The 21,335-nt window shown below is 45.1% G+C and overlaps 1 protein-coding gene across 4 annotated transcripts in view; it reads right to left on the minus strand.

The window, feature by feature from the left end:
- RASGRF2 (Ras protein specific guanine nucleotide releasing factor 2) overlaps positions 1-21,335 on the minus strand; it is a 239,440-nt gene that overhangs the window by 28,340 nt on the left and 189,765 nt on the right. For all 4 annotated transcript variants that reach the window (XM_038532437.1, XM_038532438.1, XM_038532439.1 and 1 more), the window contains exons 18-19: positions 20,243-20,349; positions 424-536 (exon numbers count right to left, since the gene is read on the minus strand). In XM_038532437.1, coding sequence (XP_038388365.1) covers positions 424-536; positions 20,243-20,349 — 220 coding nt within the window. The remainder of the gene's footprint in view (positions 1-423; positions 537-20,242; positions 20,350-21,335) is intronic.

Here is a 21,335-nt window from a genome sequence, read left to right on the forward strand (position 1 = left end):
ACAGGACTGTCACAGAAATGCTACAACCCTGCTCATATACCCAAGCTTACAATCAACAACTAGAACCAATAGTAGGAAAACATCTGTCTGCAATGCCTGCTGGGGTCACAGGAGAGATCCTTTAAGGCTTCCTCCTTTTCACTTTTGGTGCTGCAGTGAACCACTGTCTGGCCACACCGAGAGGAGCAACTGCACTCCTGTCTCCACACAAGTTATGTTCCCAGGCCAAGTCTTCCCGAGGCAGCAGACACCAACCTGCCCCCAGAAGAGAGAAGATGATATGTAACATTTGACAGTGACAGCAGAATCCCGACTGCTCCCAGGAATCTAAGATACTCCTTTCTGGTCGAATAGGATCTTATTTTCTAGAACACAGCACAAAGCAACCAATGTCATTAGGAGGAACCTGCAACTGTGTTTTACCTCAGGATATTCGCCGTGGCTTTCCTTTCCTGGGGAAGAAGGTCTGGGTCTCGTAAAACTTCTTCTAGCAAATTTAGGACATTCATCTTTAGTTCGTTGTTGAGTTCAAAATCCTATAAAATAAAATGGAATTTTAAAAATTTCAGTTGTGAAGGTTTATGCTCCATGCCATATGACACCATTTCTCATGATAAATTCTCTAGAAGCTATGTATGGAAATTAAAATGTATGGACCCTAGGACTGTTCTCCCCACCGGAGATCCTGAGTTCACTGGTTCGGGATGGGGTCCTATTGTTGCTATTTCTGACAGGCTCCCCAGAGGGTGGGAATTCCTCAGACATAGGTACTTCCCTTAGCCTGGACCATTGTGCCTCTTCCTTTACCCCTCCACATTTACTTCTAATCATCTTTCACATCTAGGAGGTGATAAACTTTCTCCCAGGAGCTTCTTTAGTCAACCCAAGGGAATAAAGGGCTTTGCTTTGACATTCCCATGGTGCCCCTTACAATAATCTTTACTGTATGTAAAGGCTGAAGTAATGGTCTGGTTTCCCACTGGACCATGTGTTGGATAGTAACTGGGACATAGCAATAGTTTAAAAAAAAAAGATCTGATTTAAGAATAAAGTTTGTCATTTGGGCAGTGACTTGAATTAAGAACTTCAATACAGGGCATCCCAGATGGCTCAGCAGTTTAGCGCCACCTTCAGGTCAGGGTGTGGTCCTGGGGACCCAGGGTCGAGTCCCACATCAGGCTCCCTGCATGGAGCCTGCTTCTCCCTCTGCCTGTGTCTCTGCCTCTCTCTGTGTCTCACATGAATAAATAAAAGGAAAAAAAAGAAAAGAACTTCAATACAGATATGCTAAGGGCTAAAGAATAAGTGGCACTCACACACACACAAGCCCAGGAGTGAGACTGAAGGGGCGCCCACTGGGCAAAGGTGGAACGATTAGAGCATCAAAATGAATAGTGAGAGTGAGAAGTAATAACCAACTGTATCAAAACAACCTGTGAACCCCTACTGATGTTCACAAAGACATACATGGGTAAATACATAAAGAGGGTGGAAGAGAAACTTTACTTTATAGTAGAATTCCAATTAATACATGCAAAGACATTTTAAAAAGCTAGAAAAATCATCATTTTGTCCAAAGCAGTAATAACTGATCAGGCAACTGAATGGACGCCGAAATTTACTGGGAAGCAGAATTTATTAATTCTCCCGGCTGTGCCAGAAATGACGGGTTCATTACAAAGAAAGACTCTGCAGACATCACCTCAATCACGTGGTCAGTTACCCCACTAATAAAGGAGCAAGTCACCACCGGGTACCTACTTGTGTGATGCTCTGTGAAAGCCATCAGTTATTGCACAGTCTCACAATTGCATTGTGAGGAAGCATTGTGCTCTTCGAAAATGTTAATTTATTAAAAGACGAAACGTGGAGGTCTTCCATTTGAAAGGACACCAGAGGGTGCTATCACAGTTCCATGCAACGTGCGAATCTGGATCAGATCAGGATCAAGGGGAAAATGTTATGATGGGCATCCCTGGGACAAGTGGCAAAAGTCCAGCCAGGACTGTGTACTAGGTGGGAATATTATCAATGTTAAATTGTCCTGAATTTGGTCATTTTACTGAGGCTATTTAAGAGCAGCTCCTTGTTTGGGAGGGCAGCAGGCGGTGGAAAGTGAGAGAGCATAAATACGGTCAGCATGTAACTATGTTAACCACTATTAGGAAGGTAGATGGGTATTAGTGTTTCTGTTAAAACAACAAAATTAAAAGTCAACCTACAGAATGGGAGAAGATATTTGCAGATGACGTATCAGATAAAGGGCTAGTTTCCAAGATCTATAAAGAACTTCTTAAACTCAACACCAAAGAAACAAACAATCCAATCATGAAATGGGTAAAAGACATGAACAGAAATCTCACAGAGGAAGACATAGACATGGCCAACACGGCACATGAGAAATGCTCTGCATCACTTGCCATCAGGGAAATACAAATCAAAACCACAATGAGATACCACCTCACACAAGTGAGAATGGGGAAAATTAACAAGGCAGGAAACCACAAATGTTGGAGAGGATGCGGAGAAAAGGGAACCCTCTTACACTGTTGGTGAGAATGTGAACTGGTGCAGCCACTCTGGAAAACTGTGTGGAGGTTCCTCAAAGAGTTAAAAATAGACCTGCCCTACGACCCAGCAATTGCACTGTTGGGGATTTACCCCAAAGATACAGATGCAGTGAAACGCCGGGATACCTGCACCCCGATGTTTATAGCAGCAATGGCCACGATAGCCAAACTGTGGAAGGAGCCTCGGTGTCCATCGAAAGATGAATGGATAAAGAAGATGTGGTTTATGTATACAATGGAATATTACTCAGCCATGAGAAATGACAAACACCCACCATTTGCTTCGACGTGGATGGAACTGGAGGGTATTATGCTGAGTGAAGTAAGTCAGTCGGAGAAGGACAAACATTATATGTTCTCATTCATTTGGAGAATATCAATAATAGTGAAAGGGAATAGAAGGGAAGGGAGAAGAAATGTGTGGGAAATATCAGAAAGGGAGACAGAACGTAAAGACTGCTAACTCTGGGAAACGAACTAGGGGTGGTGGAAGGGGAGGAGGGCGGGCGGTGGGGGTGAATGGGTGACGGGCGCTGAGGGGGGCACTTGACGGGATGAGCATGGGGTGTTATTCTGTATGTTGGCAAATTGAACACCAATAAAAAATAAATTTATTATTAAAAAAAAACAAAGAAACAAAATAAAAATAAAATAAAAATAAATAAAATAAAACAGAATAGTGTTACATATTCTGGCATTTTTTCCCTCTTGATTTGAAATTTTTAAAGGTAAAAAGTTGAAAAAAGAAGTAAAAAGGTAACATCATGTTTCTTGTACTCTCTTATTAAATGCATCCTTATAATACACCGACAGGCAGCATCGGGGATGGTCAGGTTTTCAGAGATGACGTGCGCTCTGCTAAGGCCTTGCTTTCAAGGTCCTGACTGACAGGCTATCTTTTTAGGTGTAGGCCTGAATGTGTATTTTCCCTCCTGTATAAACTTACTCCTCATAGCTACATTTTAACTTTAAGGAAAGTAATTTTGAAGCACTGACAGTCTGAGTTCTTTTAAATGATTAGAGAAAATACTGCTAATTAGAATCTAGTAAGAAGAAAACAGCACATTTTCCCTATATTTAGTAAATTAGGAGCAAAAAGGTCCATAATTTCACAAATTGCAGACAATGTGACAGTCTGCCCTAATTTGAGTTGAATATTGTTGTGCCTCGGTTCAGTGGAGAATCGTGCAAGAAATTTTTCTCCATGTTTTGCTTTTACTACTGGACAATCACTACCATTTCTTTGGAACAGGAGCCGCACGGGCCTGGGGCAACACGGAGCTTAACATCTCTCAGCATCCTCAGGCTTTCAGCTGATATGTTTTTCTAAAATTTCATCTATTTATTTTCCAACAGCTTCTTGGCTGTTGGTTTTGCTTTTAAAATGTGTGCAAGAGGGCAGCCTGGGTGGCTCAGCAGTTTAGCACCTGCCCTCAGCCCAGGGCACGACCCTGGAGTCCTGGGATGGAGTCCCATGTCGGGCTCCCTGCATGGAGCCTGCTTCTCCCTCTGCCTGTGTCTCTGCCTCTGTGTGTGTGTGTCTCATGAATAAATAAATAAAATCTTAAAAAAAATAAAAAAATAAAATGTGTGCAAGGAAAAGAGGGTAATATCTTGCTACTGTGTTTTATTTGCCTTTGCCCCATTTCAAGGTGAAGGGAATATTTGTATACAGCTAATAACCTCACTAACTTCGATCCCTGAGCACTACCAAAGGATTTCTCAGCCATCAGGAGTCTGTTTCCTTAATGAATATTGGTATTTATTAGTGATGATAGAGTCCTCCTGTAGCTGTGTCAGTCTCTAATGATGCACATAATCTGATTATCATAAAAGGATTTGTGTGAAGGACATCAGGCCAGTGTTTGGACCTTGCTGAGAGATAATCAGCAGTTTCATCAACAAGCTCCATTGAGTACCGACTGCACCCCATCCTGGGCTCAAGAGGGGAAACAGTTCTGAGACCCCAGGAAGGCATTTTATTATTCTGCACTCTGGAAAGACTAGCCTTTCAAAGAGACCCATGAGGGCAGCCCCAGTGGCGCAGCGGTTTAGCGCCGCCTGCAGCTCGGGGTGTGATCCTGGAGACCTGGGATCGAGTCCCACATCAGGCTCCCTGCATGGTGCCTGCTTCTCCCTCTGCCTGTGTCTCTGCCTCTCTCTCTCTCTAGCTGTGTCTCTATGAATAAATAAATAAAATCTTTAAAAAAAAAAAAACAAAAAAAACAAAGAGACCCATGAAAACTTGGTGGGATCTGACCAGACACCATGTGAAGCACGATGAAGGTTTTAGGTGAACATTTGCTCTGCTGCTGATGTAGCTGATGGAAAGCACATTATCCAGTGATGGCTGAGTATGAAATGTAAGAATTCTCACTCATCGTTTCCCCTGACATTTGCACAGGTTTTCCCCATGTTCAAGGTGACCTGCTGTGCATGTTTTTAGTTGTCCCTCAGCTGGGCCAGGAGCAGACAAGGCAGGAACCCATGATCTTGTGTCACATGTGGGCCACTGAGGCTGAAGGGATGTGATCACATGGCTGAGACATGTCAGGAAGCACCAGAGTAAGGACAAAATCACAGGTCTTCCATGTCACTCTGGTCACCTGCACTTCTACCTGTCAAGGTAGCCACGAACCGCCGCAGATCCTAATGCTGTAAGTAGGGCTGGAACAGGGACTGAGATTCTATTCTAACGAGCTACTGGGTGATGCTGATGACACTTTCAGTTCAAAGACTTTGCCATTATTTTTTAAAATTCATGCAAAAAAAAAAAACTTCTTAAAATTGGACTAAGAAAAAAAAAGGAAATTCTCATTCCTTTGATGTACTACCTAGACTGTAACAGACTAACATTTTTTTTTATTGGAGTTCAATTTGCCAACATATAGCATAACACCCAGTGCTCATCCAACATTTTCTTTTTTACCAATGCCTGTAAAATGCAGACTTGGCCTAACCGCGCAAGAGCTACCACTTCGATAGAAACCTGGAGCAGCTAAAAGGCACTTGCCCTATGTAAAGCCAGAAGTAGATTCTTCATAATAAGTCTGCCTGACAGTCATTTTTAAATTATCTGGAATCTAATTTTTGGTCCCATTTCCCCAGGCGCTGAAACGGGAAAGGAGAATCCTGGAGGGAGGTGGGCGGCCCCTGCTGCGAGGCCGCAATCGGGGTGCCCACGAGGTGGCGCTCCTGGGCCGTCCGGCCGCGCGGGAGTCGGGCCCCCACCTGCAGGCACCTGCGCGGCTCGGCCACCCCGCGCACCCCGCGCACCCAGGAGGAGCCTGTCCCCGAGGCCATCGCGGCGACGGCTTACGCAGGGCAGGTTTTGTTTTCCAACTGCTGCAGCGGAGATGAGGACACAGACGATCAGAAAGAAGAAACCACCCTGCTTCCAAAGGTGGGGAGCCCAGAAAATGGGACGCTGCTCCGTTTCCGTCCCCAAAAGGGAGACGACAGCTCGCAATCCTTCAACACTTCCTGAGCACCTCAATTTATGAAAGGCGGAGCAAGAACAGCCGCGGGCCGTGGGCAGATGAAGGAAAGAAACGTTAGTAACTATTGACCCCTGGAGCCCGGGACAGTGTGGCCCTGCTGCGCTGAGCCTAAGGAGAGCTTCTGGGCCTGCAAATGCAGCTCCCGGGGACCCCGCAAATGCAGCTCCCGGGGACCCCCGCAAATGCAGCTCCCCGGGGACCCCTGCAAATGCAGCTCCCAGGGACTCCCACAAATGCAGCTCCCGGGTACCCCCGCAAATGCAGCTCCCGGACACTCCTGCAAATGCAGCTCCAGACACTCCTGCAAATGCTGCTTCACCGAACCCCTGCAAACCGGTGACAGCTCACGTGGAGTATCCAGGAACACAGCAAATGCTTGGGGATAAGAGGTTACCAGTCAATAATGCTAGAATCCTCCTCAAGAGATAAGCTGTGGCGAGATGAGTTTATTTTACCCAGATTTTATTGACTCTGCCCCAGCACATTCATAAATGATTAGAAAGTCAGTATTCCCCTTAGGTTAGTGAGCAATTCCTAGGGTCATAATTGTAAGTAAGACTTCCGGGAGTTGGCCACTGCTAGGTGATATTTTAATCACTTTATGATCTAATTTCACCCTTGATGGCAACACAGTTCCAACCATGACTCCCATTTTATATACAAGGAAGTCAAGGTACAGAGAATCTAAGTGTCTTGCTCTAGGTCAGGAGATAGCAAGCGGCGGATGCAGGACACTCCCGAGGCAGGGTCGGCCGCAGCCGGAGTGTCTAGCTGCTAACACGGCAGCCCGTCCAAAAACAGTGGCTGCCAGTGAGTTAGAGCTGGTGGCTTGGGCCGAGGACACATCAGACTGCTGCTTGCCACACTGAGTCGGGAACTATTTCCACCTATCCTAACACCCATTTGAGAAGGAGATCTTGAAACTCAGGTTTGTATGAGTAAGACTAGATCACACGACAGGAAAATAATCTGTGGCACAATAAATCAGATTCTTGCTGACGGCCGAGGCATGGTGGCAATTACACTCATCCTTTCATGGGAGAGCAGGGTAACGATTAGTTCCCTTACACTATGTATGGCCAAGGGAACTCCAGGACATCGGGAAGATCTGATTCAAAAAACAAAGTTTGAGGGGGATCCCTGGGTGACTCAGCGGTTTAGCACTTGCCTTCAGGCCAGAGTGTGATCCTGGGGACCCAGGATCGAGTATTGAGTCAGGCTCCCTGCATGGGGCCTGCTTCTCCCTCTGCCTGTGTCTCTGCCTCTCTCTGTGTCTCTCATGAATAAATAAACAAAATCTTTAAAAAAAAAAAGTTTGAGGGTAAAGAGAATTATGAGGAGAATTTCTCACTGTAATCAGTACAGTGTATTCCTAACTGTGGCCAGAATTTTTAAAAGCTAAGTAGAAATACTGCGGAATGGAGTAAGTAAGACCACATAAATTTCAAACCTGGGACAGTGGGCTCATAAAGAAGGGGCTTAGGATGTATTAGGCTCAAAAATAAGAGCCTGGGGTTTGACAATGACTTTCAAGAAAATGAAGAGTGTGCTGCTGTTTTGTTTTCTTTGACTACAGAAGATGAAGAGTTTAATTTACATTGTGGTGGAGATTTAGGTTAGATCTGGGCCCATTTTGTCAATTGGGAAACCGAGGCAGAGATGCCCAGTGATCTTCCCAAGATTTATGCAAATCAACCTTGATAGGTTGAGGATATGCTTTTCTGGATTCCTCATTTTAATGACCTAGAAATAACAAGTCTCGAAACCAATGTGGTTTTCAATTCTTTTGAGGAGGGGAGACTTTATTCAGAACTTAAATGTTGAAACCTGATCCCAGGGGGAGATTGTGCTGGCTAAAAGCTGGCAAGGGACACTGTGCACAGCACCTGTGTGACCTCGTCCACCTGCCACCACCCCTGGTCGCCCTGCCTTCTTGCTGCCTCTGTGCAATCTTGACTCTGAATCACAGTTCGTCATTGGAAAAGTGAAAGGCAGCATTTTCCAGCATTTCCCATCACCTGACTATAAAAGTATTTTAAAAGCCTCTTTGCCTTACAAAAGGAACAACCTACTCTAAAAACATCAGGAAGGCCATTAACTTTGGAATAAAACCCGACAGAGCAACCCCACAGTAATTCTGAATTTTCAAATACCTGTTCAACACTTACTCATAAGGTTCTAGAATCTCCAAAGAGGAACAGAATATACCGAAAATGTGTAACTGACCGTCATGTTGCAGCTTATGCACCAGGAAAAGGTGCTAAAACCGAGATATGATTAAACCCCAGATTTGTTAAGCATGGGTGCTCCTGGTGGGTGCTCAAATATTTGTTGAATGAATGGACAAAAGTTCTAGGGAGGATACTTGACTTGGAGACGCGTGGTAATATATTACCTAATTCTTCTTAAACTGGAGTTTTCAGAAATTATTTTAGCAGATGTGAGGTGGGAGGCTACCAGAGGGAGGCACAATGCAGAATGTGGAAGATGTTAGAACAAAATTAACTGGGAGGAGGCAAATGGCAATGAATGACACCAACTCAGCAACAAGGAAGGACTCCTACAGGGAAGAAGTTATTCGACCGTTTTCTAACAAATGATTCTGCATCTGAATGACTTGCTGAAATCCAGCCTCTAGACCTGAACTGCTGCACCTAGAAGAATTTTAAATACTGCCCACAACCTTGAAATCACGAAACTCCCAGGCTTACATCGCTGCATCCCAAAAGAGAATCAGTCAGTTTAGAAAGCATTTATCAGAAGAAGGATTTTTCCAGGTGCTCTGTTTTCCATTGGTTTCTAGAGAGGTGGTTAATTGATGCGGATGGTAGCTTTCAAGACAATGACAAAGATTGGTGAGAAAAAAAAAAAAAACCCAGTTTGCAAAAACTGCTTTTAATCTTCTTTTTAAATTTTCTTAGGTAATTAATGCCACATGGCAACAAAATGATCACTGACTTTAACTCAAAGAGTAAGTCTTAGTTTCTAAGTTATACTTTGTTCTCCATGCCCTGACCCAGAAGAGGAGAAAAGACTGGTCAAGAAGACTGGTGGGCAAATCTCAACCCTTTGCCCATCGAGAAGACAGACTGAGAGTCAGGAATGTGGTGGAAATGGAATCTTTGACATTCATCCAGGAAGAAACTTTATTTTGCAAAGATGTTAGGAGGTACAGGTTGGTGGCATCTGGAAGCAGCGTGAGTACAAAGAAAAGGGCAAAGGGTAGGCAACAACACAAGACCTGAACAAACCAGCTGATGCCCCTAGAGCTGAGACAGCTCCTTGGAGTCCTGGGGACAGAGTCCTAACATGACAGAGGGGCGCTGGTCTAGAGGAGGCCCCGAGGACTCAGTCCTGCGAGCCACGGGCTCCAGAAATACCTCCTAGGTCCACGAGGGAGCATGACCATGGAGAATGGAAACTGGAAGAAGCAGCTCCTGATGTACATAAAATCCTGTATGGTGTCTCTCGCTGTTTTCTGTCCAAGAAACCCATCCACAGAGAGTTAAAGAATCCCGCTGTTCTACAGAAAAAGCGAAGTTTCTGTCTTGGCCACAATGGGAACTGAAAATAAGTTCCATTTAACACACTGGTTTCCTAAACTCTTAATTCTGTTTCACACAGACTTAAATAAATCCTGTTGTTAATTTCTCACTGTTTTCCTTTTCCTTTTCTTTTTTTTTTGAAGACATGCGTGGAAAGCTTAAGGAGAATTTAAAGGATGACAAAAGGGATGTATAAAAGGTAAGAAAAAACTCTGGTAAGTAGTTAAAGGAAGTAGGATCTTCTTGGTTGTTTAAAGTTAGAAAATGAAAATCGGGCAGCCCGGGTGGCTTAGCGGTTGAGCATCTGCCTTCAGCCCAGGGCGTGATCCTGGGGACCCAGGTTCCAGTCCCACATCGGGCTCCCTGCATGGAGCCTGCTTCTCCCTCTCCCTGTGTCTCTGCTTCTCTCTCTCTCTGTCTCTCATGAGTAAATAAATAAAATCTTTAAAAAAATGAAAATGAAAATCTATTTTCGGGGTTAAAAAGAAAAAGGAAAGTCCATCATTATCAGATAATAGTTTCTGATTTTGTATGTTCATTTTGTATTTTCTAGAGCGCTCTGACCAAGAATCCATTTGTGCATCAGGACCCCCTTACGGGTAGATCATTCCACCAGTTTTATGAATGAGCAAGATGGCAAATTACAGAGGACTCTAGCCCAGGGTTCCAGATTTCTCTCCTCACCTGAGTCCTTTCTGACCCAGGGACTAAACTGAAATGTGATGCCCAAGGCCATTTGTTCCAAGGGGAGAAGGACAAGACAGATTTTGATAAAATAATACAGCAGGATGGAATACGATACTGATGCAACGAAGTACCAGCTACTGTACTTCGTGCTGAGGGAATGAGGGGGGGCCACAGGGAACACAAGGGCCTGGCCTAATCAAATAGAGCATTCTCTGTCTTGCCTTGGCTGCCGGCTTGGGAAACCTGAGTTTGCGAACAAACATTGGTTTGTCCCTGGTGGATTTTTGGGATTTTTTTAGCCTGGATGTGCAGAGGTCCATGGGAAGTGGTATGGACAACCAGAAGCAACCGGGCGCTCATCAGTAAAGCTGAGACTAACATAAAAACCGGTGTAGCTGTTGGTTACCTTCCCAGTCGGGGCCCTTATGAAACTATTTGCCAGGTAGAAGCAGGAGACAATGCGCTTGTCATTACACAGAAATAGTTCATAGCTGCCAGCTTCTCACGTTGCTACTAAATTCCCTCTTCTTGGTTCCAGTGTCCCCATCGACACACCCACTGGCAGGAGACGGGAGCCTCATTGTACTTCGGGGATGCTGAGCAGGGGGCCAGCACCCTCATCCACCTGTTGGGGGGAAGTCTGGGGTCTCCTGACCTTTCACCACAGACAGCACTAGCTCCAGCTCCCACCACGGCCAGCTGGGGAGGCTGGTACGGGAGCCTTGCTCTCACCGTCTGAATGCGGGAGGTGCCCCCCTGGCTGTCAGAGGGGAGCCAGCACTCTGCCCCCTAAAACCATACAAATCCTTTGTTCAAGGGACACAGAATAGACTCTGGGACAAAAGTAACTTTTCTAAGGAAAGATTTAGAAATAGAAAAAATGTTGTCAGGGTTGGCATAGGATATTCTCGTGCTTTTGAGTCAGAAGTAGCTTTGTACATTTTGCTTTCAAGCTGTCTGCACCCCAAGAGTTGGCTGACAAGATCAGGGGTTAGAGCATACGCTGGGGAGCCAGCAGCCCGGGTGTGCAACCTGCTTCCACCACCTGCTATCTGTGTCATTTCAGGCAGATTATTTCATCTCCCGAGGCTTCAATTTCCCCATCTGTAAAGCTGGGATAATGACAGTCTCTTAAAAGGTTCAAGTGAGGGGTAAATGATTTTATATTTGAAAACTGCTTAGAACAGTGCCTGACACAAGAGCAAGCGATAAAAGAGACAACAACAAAAAAACAAACAAAACACTGGAAGCCTTGTCATTCGGAATGCACCCCCATAGAGGAAAAGGACACTTCCTTCTAAGTGGGGGGTGATGTCTTCAAGTTGCCTCTAAAGACCATGTGCTCTGTAGCATAATCAGAACAGCCTCAGACCCCAGAGATCATTCCTCTGGCATGTAGTGGCACGTCCCCCCAGCTCAGTGCCAGCTACATATCTTCCTGGGATGAAGGGAAATCTCCTCAAGCAGCAGTAAGGACCTGGGGCAGAGTGGCCTGTAAAGTCCTGGCCCCTTCAGGAGTGCGAGGACAGGAAGCAGCCACACAACACAGACAGTGGTGTGGTCCAGGGAGGCATGCTTTCTCCGGCAAAGAGCTCAAAGAACAGGCACCTGTCCTCTGAAGACAGCCTCACAAGTGGAAGGGGAGCGGTGACTCAAGAGCAGAAACCAAGCAGCGAGTGTGGATGGGAAAGATGCCCAGGGCAGCCTGGCAGGGCCAGGTAGAGATGAGCAGGGGCTGAGCCCAAGGGCAGGCCAGGGCTGGAAGCCAGCTGAGCACTGTCAGTAGGGTCGCCAGGACCTGCCTATTCCATGGCTGGATCTTTTCTTTTTTTAAAAATTATTATTATTATTTTTTTTTATGGCTGGATCTTTCTTACCTGTTTCATTCTCCCACCCACATTGAAAGTCTGTACTATGCTCATCCTTGGCCCAACCTCCATTTCAGATTTGGAACAAAGCATAAATCTGAACTTAGTGCTCTAATTTGATGCCAGATTTAGTGTCTTACTACGCAATGCCAAAAAATTAAAAAATTTAAAAAGGGCACTCTGTCACCTGTCAAAATAACTAACAGAAGAGGTGAACTACATAAACTCCCGTTTTAGGACACCGTGATCCCTGAGGTCTTTGAACACACATAGTCCCTGGCACCCCGGCAACACCCACTTTCCCATCTCTGTTAGTCAACAGGGCATGATCCCACTGGACCACCCACTGGAGGCTGCAGGCTCGAAGCTCAAACACAAGGACACTCACTGGGACATTCCCTACTGGGAAAGAGATTTTGCTTTCAAGCTCTCTGCACCCCAAGAGTTGAGATTTGAGATTTATAATCTTCTTGAGATCATATTCTTTGAGATTTATAATCCCAACACCAATGTTACTTAGAAGTTCTGCTCTACCTACAGACCCAATACAGGTGTGTCCCTCTTTGGCAGGCTTATTGCAAGGGCCGAGTAGAGATGGATGACCTGTAACTTCCTGTTTCAGAGGGATGGGGCAATGCACGAGAGAGGGGTTGTTCTGAGCTGGATGTCGGGGAGCCGGGTCGGCTCACTGCTGTACTTCTGAGAGGTCTAGAGCTGTACAGTTATGCTGTAGTCTCTAGCCACATGTGGCCAGTTAAACTTCATTAAATTAAATAACATTAATTTGGCACTACAGATACTGAATGTTCCCACCAGTATAAATGGTTCACTGGGGTCAGTGGAAATGGAACCTTTCTGAGACCTCATCCCTCCACTGGTCAAATCGGGGGGAACAACATTTGCCTGGGTTTCGGCCTGTGGCTCTGCCGAAGGCAGCCATCTGTCATGTCCTGAGGATCCGTCTCTAACAGTGACTCTTGTAGGTCCTACTTCATGTAATCCTCAAAATCAGTAGTAGAAAGACATGACCTCATCCACACTCAGATAGAAGGAGAAATGGAGAGCCTAGAGGAGCTTTGCTCGGCCACACGGCTAATAAACAGGGAGGGGATTTCAATTCAGATAACTTTGACCCGAAGCCTGTGCTCCCCACCACGGCCCCACTGCTTTTCCAGCAGGCTTCTGAAGGCCCCTCTGCTCCGACATCCATGCTACCCGGACACAGTGGCCCAAGGTCAGAACCTACCGGGAGTTTTGGAGGTGTGAAAGCTTTCACCTCAACTACTATGCATGGCTCCACAGTGGAGCTGTGAGAGCTGCTAATTCTTGTCTTATACCCCAAACTACATTTATTTCTTCAATGTGTTCAGGAAGTGTTACAGAATATGGATTCTAACGAAAAAGACTGTAGGATCTGTGTGCATTTTTACATTTTACATGATAAAGCATATATAAAGCCCTCGTTAAAAATAAAAAAAAAAAAAGCCCTCGTAATTGGAAAAGTATGTATGTATGTAAAAAGTATCATCCAGAGTGTTAAAAGAGCAAACCAGGGAAAACGAGTATAATTAGCAGATAAAAGGTTTTATCCTTAATATAGAAATAGTACATAATATCATAAGATCAACACTAAAACTAGCAGAAGATTGGGCAGTGCCCAGGAAGAGGGGCATGGGCTGGGAGGGGCCTCTTGGGTGCTATCCCATCCTGATCAGGGTGGTAGGTGTACAGGTGTGGTCAAAGGTAAAAAGTCGCTGAGCCACACCCTAAGTTTAGTGCCCTTTCTATGAAGAATGTGATCTCCAGGTAAAATGCAACAAAGCATCTAAACTGAAATATAAACTCCAGAGTTCTTCAGCAGCAGCTAAATGTGGGCTCTCTCTGTCCCCCAGACCATGAATGAAGGAGGACTGAAGTGAGTTAGAAACCTAACAGCTGAGTTATTTTGATACAGTCTGTGAAGCTGCTCTCCTGAGATGACCTGCACTTCCTGTATCACAAACAGTGACGTCATCGTCAAGCAGTGGTACTGTTTTTCACTGATCACAGTAAACTGCTCTGTCCACCATCCTTCTCCACCCCGCATATATTTTGGGCAAGCACTGAAGTCTTTGAGAACCTTTAGGTATGAGACTTCTCTCTTCAATCAAAATGTCCAGTCCAGTACATTAATCAAAGTTCCAGTTCAGTCCAGAATAAGACATTTCCTTCCTGGCATAGCTGGGCCTGCCCTCAGCCTGGCAGTCTACCTAAAGGCCCCTGTTCTTTCCCCAACACCTCCTCTCCGCTTCTCGCCTTCCTTTTCTCTTCTTTTCTTTTCTTTTTTCTTTTCTTTTCTTTCCTTTTCCTTTCAATATTTTATTTATTTGACAGAGAGAGTGAGAGAGAGAGAGAGAGAGCACAAACGGGGGGAGGGGCAGAGGGAGAGGGAGAAGCAGACTCCCTATGGGGCAGGGAGCCGACCCAGGGCTCCACCCCAGGACCCAGGACCTGATCCAAAGGCAGACACTTAACTGACCGGCCTACCCAGGCCACTCCTCGCTTTCCCTTCTTGCTTCCACTGTCCAGCATATAGAACATCACCTGACATGCTGGGGCAGGCGGAGCCAAGCTCGGCTCTGGATATAGCAGATGGACAGTGGCTAAGTCTTGAGGGGCACCTGGTGGGATTTTGGGAGTTCTCTCCACGGGAGACGTAAGGCCAGTACCCCTGACTCAGGCAATGTCTGGATCCTTTCACACTCACATCTGCCCTGTGTCTGGCACACTCCAGTGCTCAATTCTTGTTAGTGAATGAATGAAGGAGGTGAGGGAAAAGAGAGGAAGTAGCAACGTTTCCTTCATAAACTCCTTTAGGAAGGAGATTTTCATGTGAATTGGTCAGTTTTATCTGATCTCATGCTTTTAAAACATTCCCCTTAACCTACAGTTAAGAAAATGAGTGACCATTTCATTCTGGTCACTTGTCCCTCAGACAGTAACCCAGGGTCTGATGGAGCAGGCTGTAGCCTGTGGACACAGCTGCAGGCTCCTTTATTAGTGCCACTCCACGGTATGTAAAATCCCTCGAACAATCGGGACAGAAGAATCTTTCCAGAATCAGTGGGTCTATAAGGCAATTCGGGAAAATCAAAATTGCTATAGATTGTACGCACCAGGCCTCTCACAGACACTCGAGTGTCAGCCTCAAAGCCCCTCCCTCTCCCATCTGTGCACAGAGGACAAAGCAGTCCTGGGAGCATGGGGTTAAAAGCACTGCAGGCCCCAAAACCTATAGACACCCTGGAATTGTGCAAATGTCCACACACGTCTCCTGCTAGGAGACACTGGAGCTGTGTGTGGACACCTAACAAAAATACTTCCTTCTCTCTGATTTTCTGAACACACAGCGCTGAGTTCTGGTCCCTCAGTGGCCTTAGTTCTGTCCTGGCTGACTTTGCATATTTTAAATGCTAGAGAATGAGCAACAGCAACATTAACCTGTAAACTCTATTTGATAACTTTTCCTGGGCATCTCCCATGAACCCTGCATTGCAGAGCCCTGAGGAAGCAGACACAACGATGAAGGAGACACATCCCATCTACAGGGAATTAAGAGCTCCTTGTAGGGGGAGGAAATGTTCATCTCCTATCCTTAGCTGGAAGGGAAAGTTGGTCACACCCACCCACAGTGTACTTTATGTCTTTCCTGCTTCTCGATTCAATGTTGCCTTTAAACCTCTTTACTACATCCTCGGGGGAGGCAAGAGATGGAGGGTTGTTCTCATTCTCAGAAGAGAATATTAACACCCAGTGAGGCCAAGGGACCAAATCAGCCCCCACAGAAGATATAGTGACAGAGCTCGAAGAAGAACTCGTGTATCCCGACTCTACTAACCCACAGACAAAACATGTGGGAGACACCCAGGGAAGACTTGTGGCTTCACTTTCATCAAGAAAGGCAACACATGAGTGAAAAAGCAAAACAAAATGAGGAGAAACTAGGGCAGAACATGTAACGGATGAAAAATTTTAGAATCAGAATAAAAAACCACAATATTCTAGCCTTGCCAAATACTTACTAAAGGAAAGGCTAGAAGATTCCAGAAAGGCATTCTAGTACACACTGCAGGGAAGGAGTTGAGGGTGACATCCTAGGGAAATTTTATTTCTCTGGAGAACCAACACTCATAATACTGTAACTCTCTCCCGAATGAAGTTCAGGGTCGTATCTGCCAATATTAGTTATCCTTGATGAGATAGGAAATGATGAAAAAATTCTATTGTTCAAGCCCTTCATATTTTGTATATCATAATTGTTTTGTATATCTTATATAATGATTTTACATAAAATTGTAAGGTACTTCTGAAAGAAATTGAGGAAAACACAAAGAGATGGAAAAATATTCCATGCTCATGGATTGGAAGAATTAATATTGTGAAAATGTCAATGCTACCCAGGGCAATTTACACATTCAGTGCAATCCCTTTCAAAATACCATGGACTTTCTTCACAGAGTTGGAACAAATAATCTAAAGATTTGTGTGGAATCAAAAAAGACCCTGAATAGTCAGGGGAATACTGAAAAAGAAAACCAGAGCCAGGGGCATCCCAATGCCAGATTTCAGGTTGTACTACAAAGCTGTGGTCATCAAGACAGTGTGGTACTGGCCCAAAAACAGACACAGAGATCAATGGAACAGAATAGAGAACCCAGAAATGGGCCCTAAACTCTATGGTCAACTAATATTCAACAAAGCAGGAAAGACTATCCACTGGAAAAAGGACAGCCTCTTCAATAAGTGGTGCTGGGAAAATTGGACATCCACATGCAGAAGAATGAAACTAGACCACTCTCTTACACCACACACAAAGATAAATTCAAAATGGATGAAAGATCTAAATGTGAGACAAGATACCATCAAAATCCTAGAGGAGAACACAGGCAACACCCTTTTTGAACTCGGCCACAGCAACTTCTTGCAAGATACATCCACGAAGGCAAAAGAAACAAAAGCAAAAATGAACTATTGGGACTTCATCAAGATCAAAAGCTTCTGCACAGCAAAAGAAAGAGTCAAAAAACTAAAAGACAGCCTACAGAATGGGAGAAGATATTTGCAAATGATCTATCCGATAAAGGGCTAGTATCCAAGATCTATAAAGAACTTATGAAACTCAACAGCAAAGAAACAAACAATCCAATCATGAAATGGGCAGAAGACATGAACAGAAATCTCACAGATGAAGACACAGACATGGCCAACAAGCACATGAGGAAATGCTCCGCATCACTTGCCATCAGGGAAATACAAATCAAAACCACAATGAGATACCACCTCACACCAGTGAAAATGGGGAAAATTAACAAGATAGGAAACAACACATGTTGGAGAGGATGCGGAGAAAGGGGAACCTTCCTGCACTGTTGGTGGGAATGTGAACTGGTGCAGCCACTCTGGAAAACTGTGTGGAGCTTCCTCAAAGAGTTAAAAATAGACCTGCCCTACGACCCAGCAATTGCACTGCTGGGGATTTACCCCAAAGATACAGATGCAGTGAAACGCCGGGACACCTGCACCCCGATGTTTCTAGCAGCAATGGCCACAATAGCCAAACTGTGGAAGGAGCCTCGGTGTCCATCGACAGATGATGGATAAAGAAGCTGTGGTTTATGTATACAGTGGAATATTATTCAGCCATTAGAAATGACAAATACCCACCATTTGCTTCGACGTGGATGGACCTGGAGGGTATTATGCTGAGTGAAGTAAGTCAATCGGAGAAGGACAAACATTATATAGTTTCTTCATACGGGGAATATAAGAAATAGTGAAAGGGTTTAAAGGGGAAAGGAGAGAAAATGAGTGGGAAATATTAGTGAGGGGGACAGAACATGAGAGACTCCTAACTCTGGGAAATGAACAAGGGGTGGTGGAAGGGGAGGTGGGCAGGGTGACAGGGTGACTAGGTGACGGGCACTGAGTGGGGCACTTGATGAGATGAGCACTGGGTGTTATGCTGTATGTTCACATATTGAACTCCAATGAAAAAAATATACAAAAAATGTTTTTAATTGTCTCAGGATGGAAGACTAGATGTCTGAGCAATTTGTACCATCCACGTCTGTCCCCAACATAGGGAGGGTCTGAGAAGCTGGGTTTCTCAGCATGGGCCCCCTAAGCGGATGACGAAGTGCCTCCCCACATCCAAGCACACCTTAAGTAACAGGCAGCGAAGTATCTCAACTGTCTGAACAACAGCAAACACTTAGGGTCTTTCAAGATTACAGCTAAAGGCCCCAGAACACACTGAATAACGAGACCCTTGCTTTCATATCAATCCACTTTCTGTTCCGGGGACTTGCTGCTTTTCTTTCTAATCCCGGCTGGATGCATGTATCCATGCAGCCAGTCAAGCCAGATGATCACACCTGCCTGCACATCTCTATCGTACAAGCAAGGGATTCAGCCCACCCATCTCCCCATCCATGAGCTCTCTTCACCCAAAGTAAAGTAAGCCCAGCATATCGTAAATTGGTTCACGACTCTTTTCCTAGCCACTGCAAGGGTTCTATGCAAATTGGGAGGGATTCCTGTTTCAGATCATTAGAAAAAGAGGGCACTGGGGAGGGAGGGAAAGGAGGTGAGGCTGACAGGGAAGCAAGATTAGAGGTTTCAGAGAAGATTTGCAGATAGGAGGGGGCTGGGCTTGCACTTGCAGCAGGGGAGACAATCGAGGGGCACCTGCTAAGCCTTGTGTACTGAAACTACTCTGCACCTCTGAAGCCACTGGAGCCCTGGGAATCAAAAGCCAGAGGGGAATGGGACAGTCAGACACAGGAGAAACCTCATTATCATGCACCTGCAATGAGGCAAGCGGGACCTACAAGCAGCTCCCTCAGATTATGAGGAAGAGAGATGAGACATTTTCCATGGGCTCAGGATGGTTTCAGAATTTGAGTCATAGGGGATCCATTTTTCTTTATTCAAGAGGTGTAAGATAAAATTTTTACATCCTATATTTAACATGCTACCTTCATTTTTATTTTAATTTACATTTAAGAACTGTCATGGGCTAACTGATGGTGAGGCCCAAATCCCACTTTTCCCAATTAGTGTATTCTCCTTGCACAGGGATTCCAGGACTCTGGCTCTCTCATGGACTGTTGTTACCAAGGGCCGTGCTGCAGATCCGCGACAGATCTGAGAATATAATGAAGGGAGACCCGGGAACGCCTCCTTTCCCTTTTTCTTTATTAATTAGCATTTTACTCACACTTTATATGATTAACATGTTCTCATCTGAGCCATGCAGGGTCCCCTTCCCTCTCTTGAAAACTCTCCTGGCAGGTGCTAGCCACCACATGTGCGCCAGAGCCCCCCCTTTATTTGGCAGTGGGTCACAAAAGGACAATACATGTCTCAAGCCAATGAAGCGAAGGACGCTCAAGCCAATGAAGTGAAGGACGTCCTTTATTTTGTGAAATTATGAAATGGGTGTAAATTTTACGAACATATACTGAAAACACACAAACAATTATCAAGTAGGTGTCCCGTCAGCATGATGCAATTTAAAAAAAGAATATTAGGAACCAGAACATCAAAGGCATGAAGCTACATACCTTCTAAATCAGCCTGAGAAAATACTTCCAGACCAGACACCAGACTGCTCTAATCTCCAAGGGCACCTGCTGTTTACCTGAGGGGTATGAGTACCTTCTGCTTACCCCCAGCACGGCCACACTTGGCGCAATCCCACCTATGGTGACAGCCCTATGAAGAGCACTCCCTGGGTGGCACAGGCCAGCGCTTCCAGCACCCACAGCCGGGGGCTGCTGCCTCATAAGATCAGGAAAGAGAGGAGCCCTGCTTCACCTCGCGTCATGCCAGATAGGAGACAGTGGATATTTGGCAAACAGGCACATGTTTACTTTGATCCAAAGGTCTATCCCATTTCTTCCCTTTCTGTTCTCATTCCAAGGTTTCTCTAACTCTAAGACTCAGAAGGCATTTTACAAATATAACAACTTAGAAACTTGGTTTTTTAAAAAAATAATCCTTGAAAGTCATTAGCAATGCCAATAAATTACCTGTGCGTGCTTTGAGACCCAGTGACGGAGGACATTCAGGACTCGATTGGTGGCTGTTCTTCGAATAATAAACTCTTTGTCACATGTCCTCTCAGTGTTGTTAAATCCTTAGGAAAAGAATAAACACATGCATCACCATTATTTTTTTTTTAAAGATTTATTTATTATGACAGAGAGAGAGAGAGAGAGAGGCAGAGACACAGGCATAGGGAGAAGCAGCTCCATGCCGGGAGCCCGATGTGGGACTCGATCCTGGGTCCCGGGATCAGAGCCTGAGCGGAAGGCAGATGCTCAACCACTGAGCCACCCTGGCATCCCCACACACATATATTAAAGCCAATCCCTAGGAATCTGGAAAAGGTCACTTATCTTAGGACATTGGTTAGTGGACACTCACAAATACACCTTGGCAGAGAGGTATGAATGGCTTCAGACCGTTGTGAATTCTGCTTACTTACCTATTATACCCTCAACAGTGAGGCTACCACACAGATACAGGTGCAATTAAATGAATTATGTGCACACATTTATTAAAGGCCACTGGTGAAAGCTAACACTGATGTAATGACATTTCATTTACGCCTGCCTTGTTCTAGAACATAAAGCTAAAGAAAGTTTTAACAAATCATTTAAGTGAACATTAGTTTATACTTTTGCCCCAAAGTCATTACACAACCAATAACATTTTCTTTTCTTTTCTTTTCTTTCTTTTTTTGGTAAAGATTTTATTTATTTATTCATGAGAGAGACAGAGAGAGAGAGAGGCAGAGACACAGACAGAGGGAGAAGCAGGCTCCATGCCAGGAGCCTGACGTGGGACTCAATCCCGGGTCTCCAGGATCACGCCCTGGGCTGAAGGCAGACACTCAGCTGCTGAGCCACCCAGGGATCCCAATAACATTTTCAGTATTTTAGATGGATTAGCTCATATCTTGCCTCATAGATGAGACAAATAGCTTATTATGCACCCACTTTTAGAGAAGCAGGACAGCGTAGTGGTTAAGAACATGAACTCCATGAACAGCCAGACTGGGTTCAAATCCCTGTTGTTCTACCTTGGCAAGTGGTGGCCTCTCTGTCACTGACTGGTCTC

The sequence above is a fragment of the Canis lupus genome, chromosome 3, assembly GCF_011100685.1.
Source record: "Canis lupus familiaris isolate Mischka breed German Shepherd chromosome 3, alternate assembly UU_Cfam_GSD_1.0, whole genome shotgun sequence".
NCBI classification, from domain to species: Eukaryota; Metazoa; Chordata; class Mammalia; order Carnivora; family Canidae; genus Canis; species Canis lupus.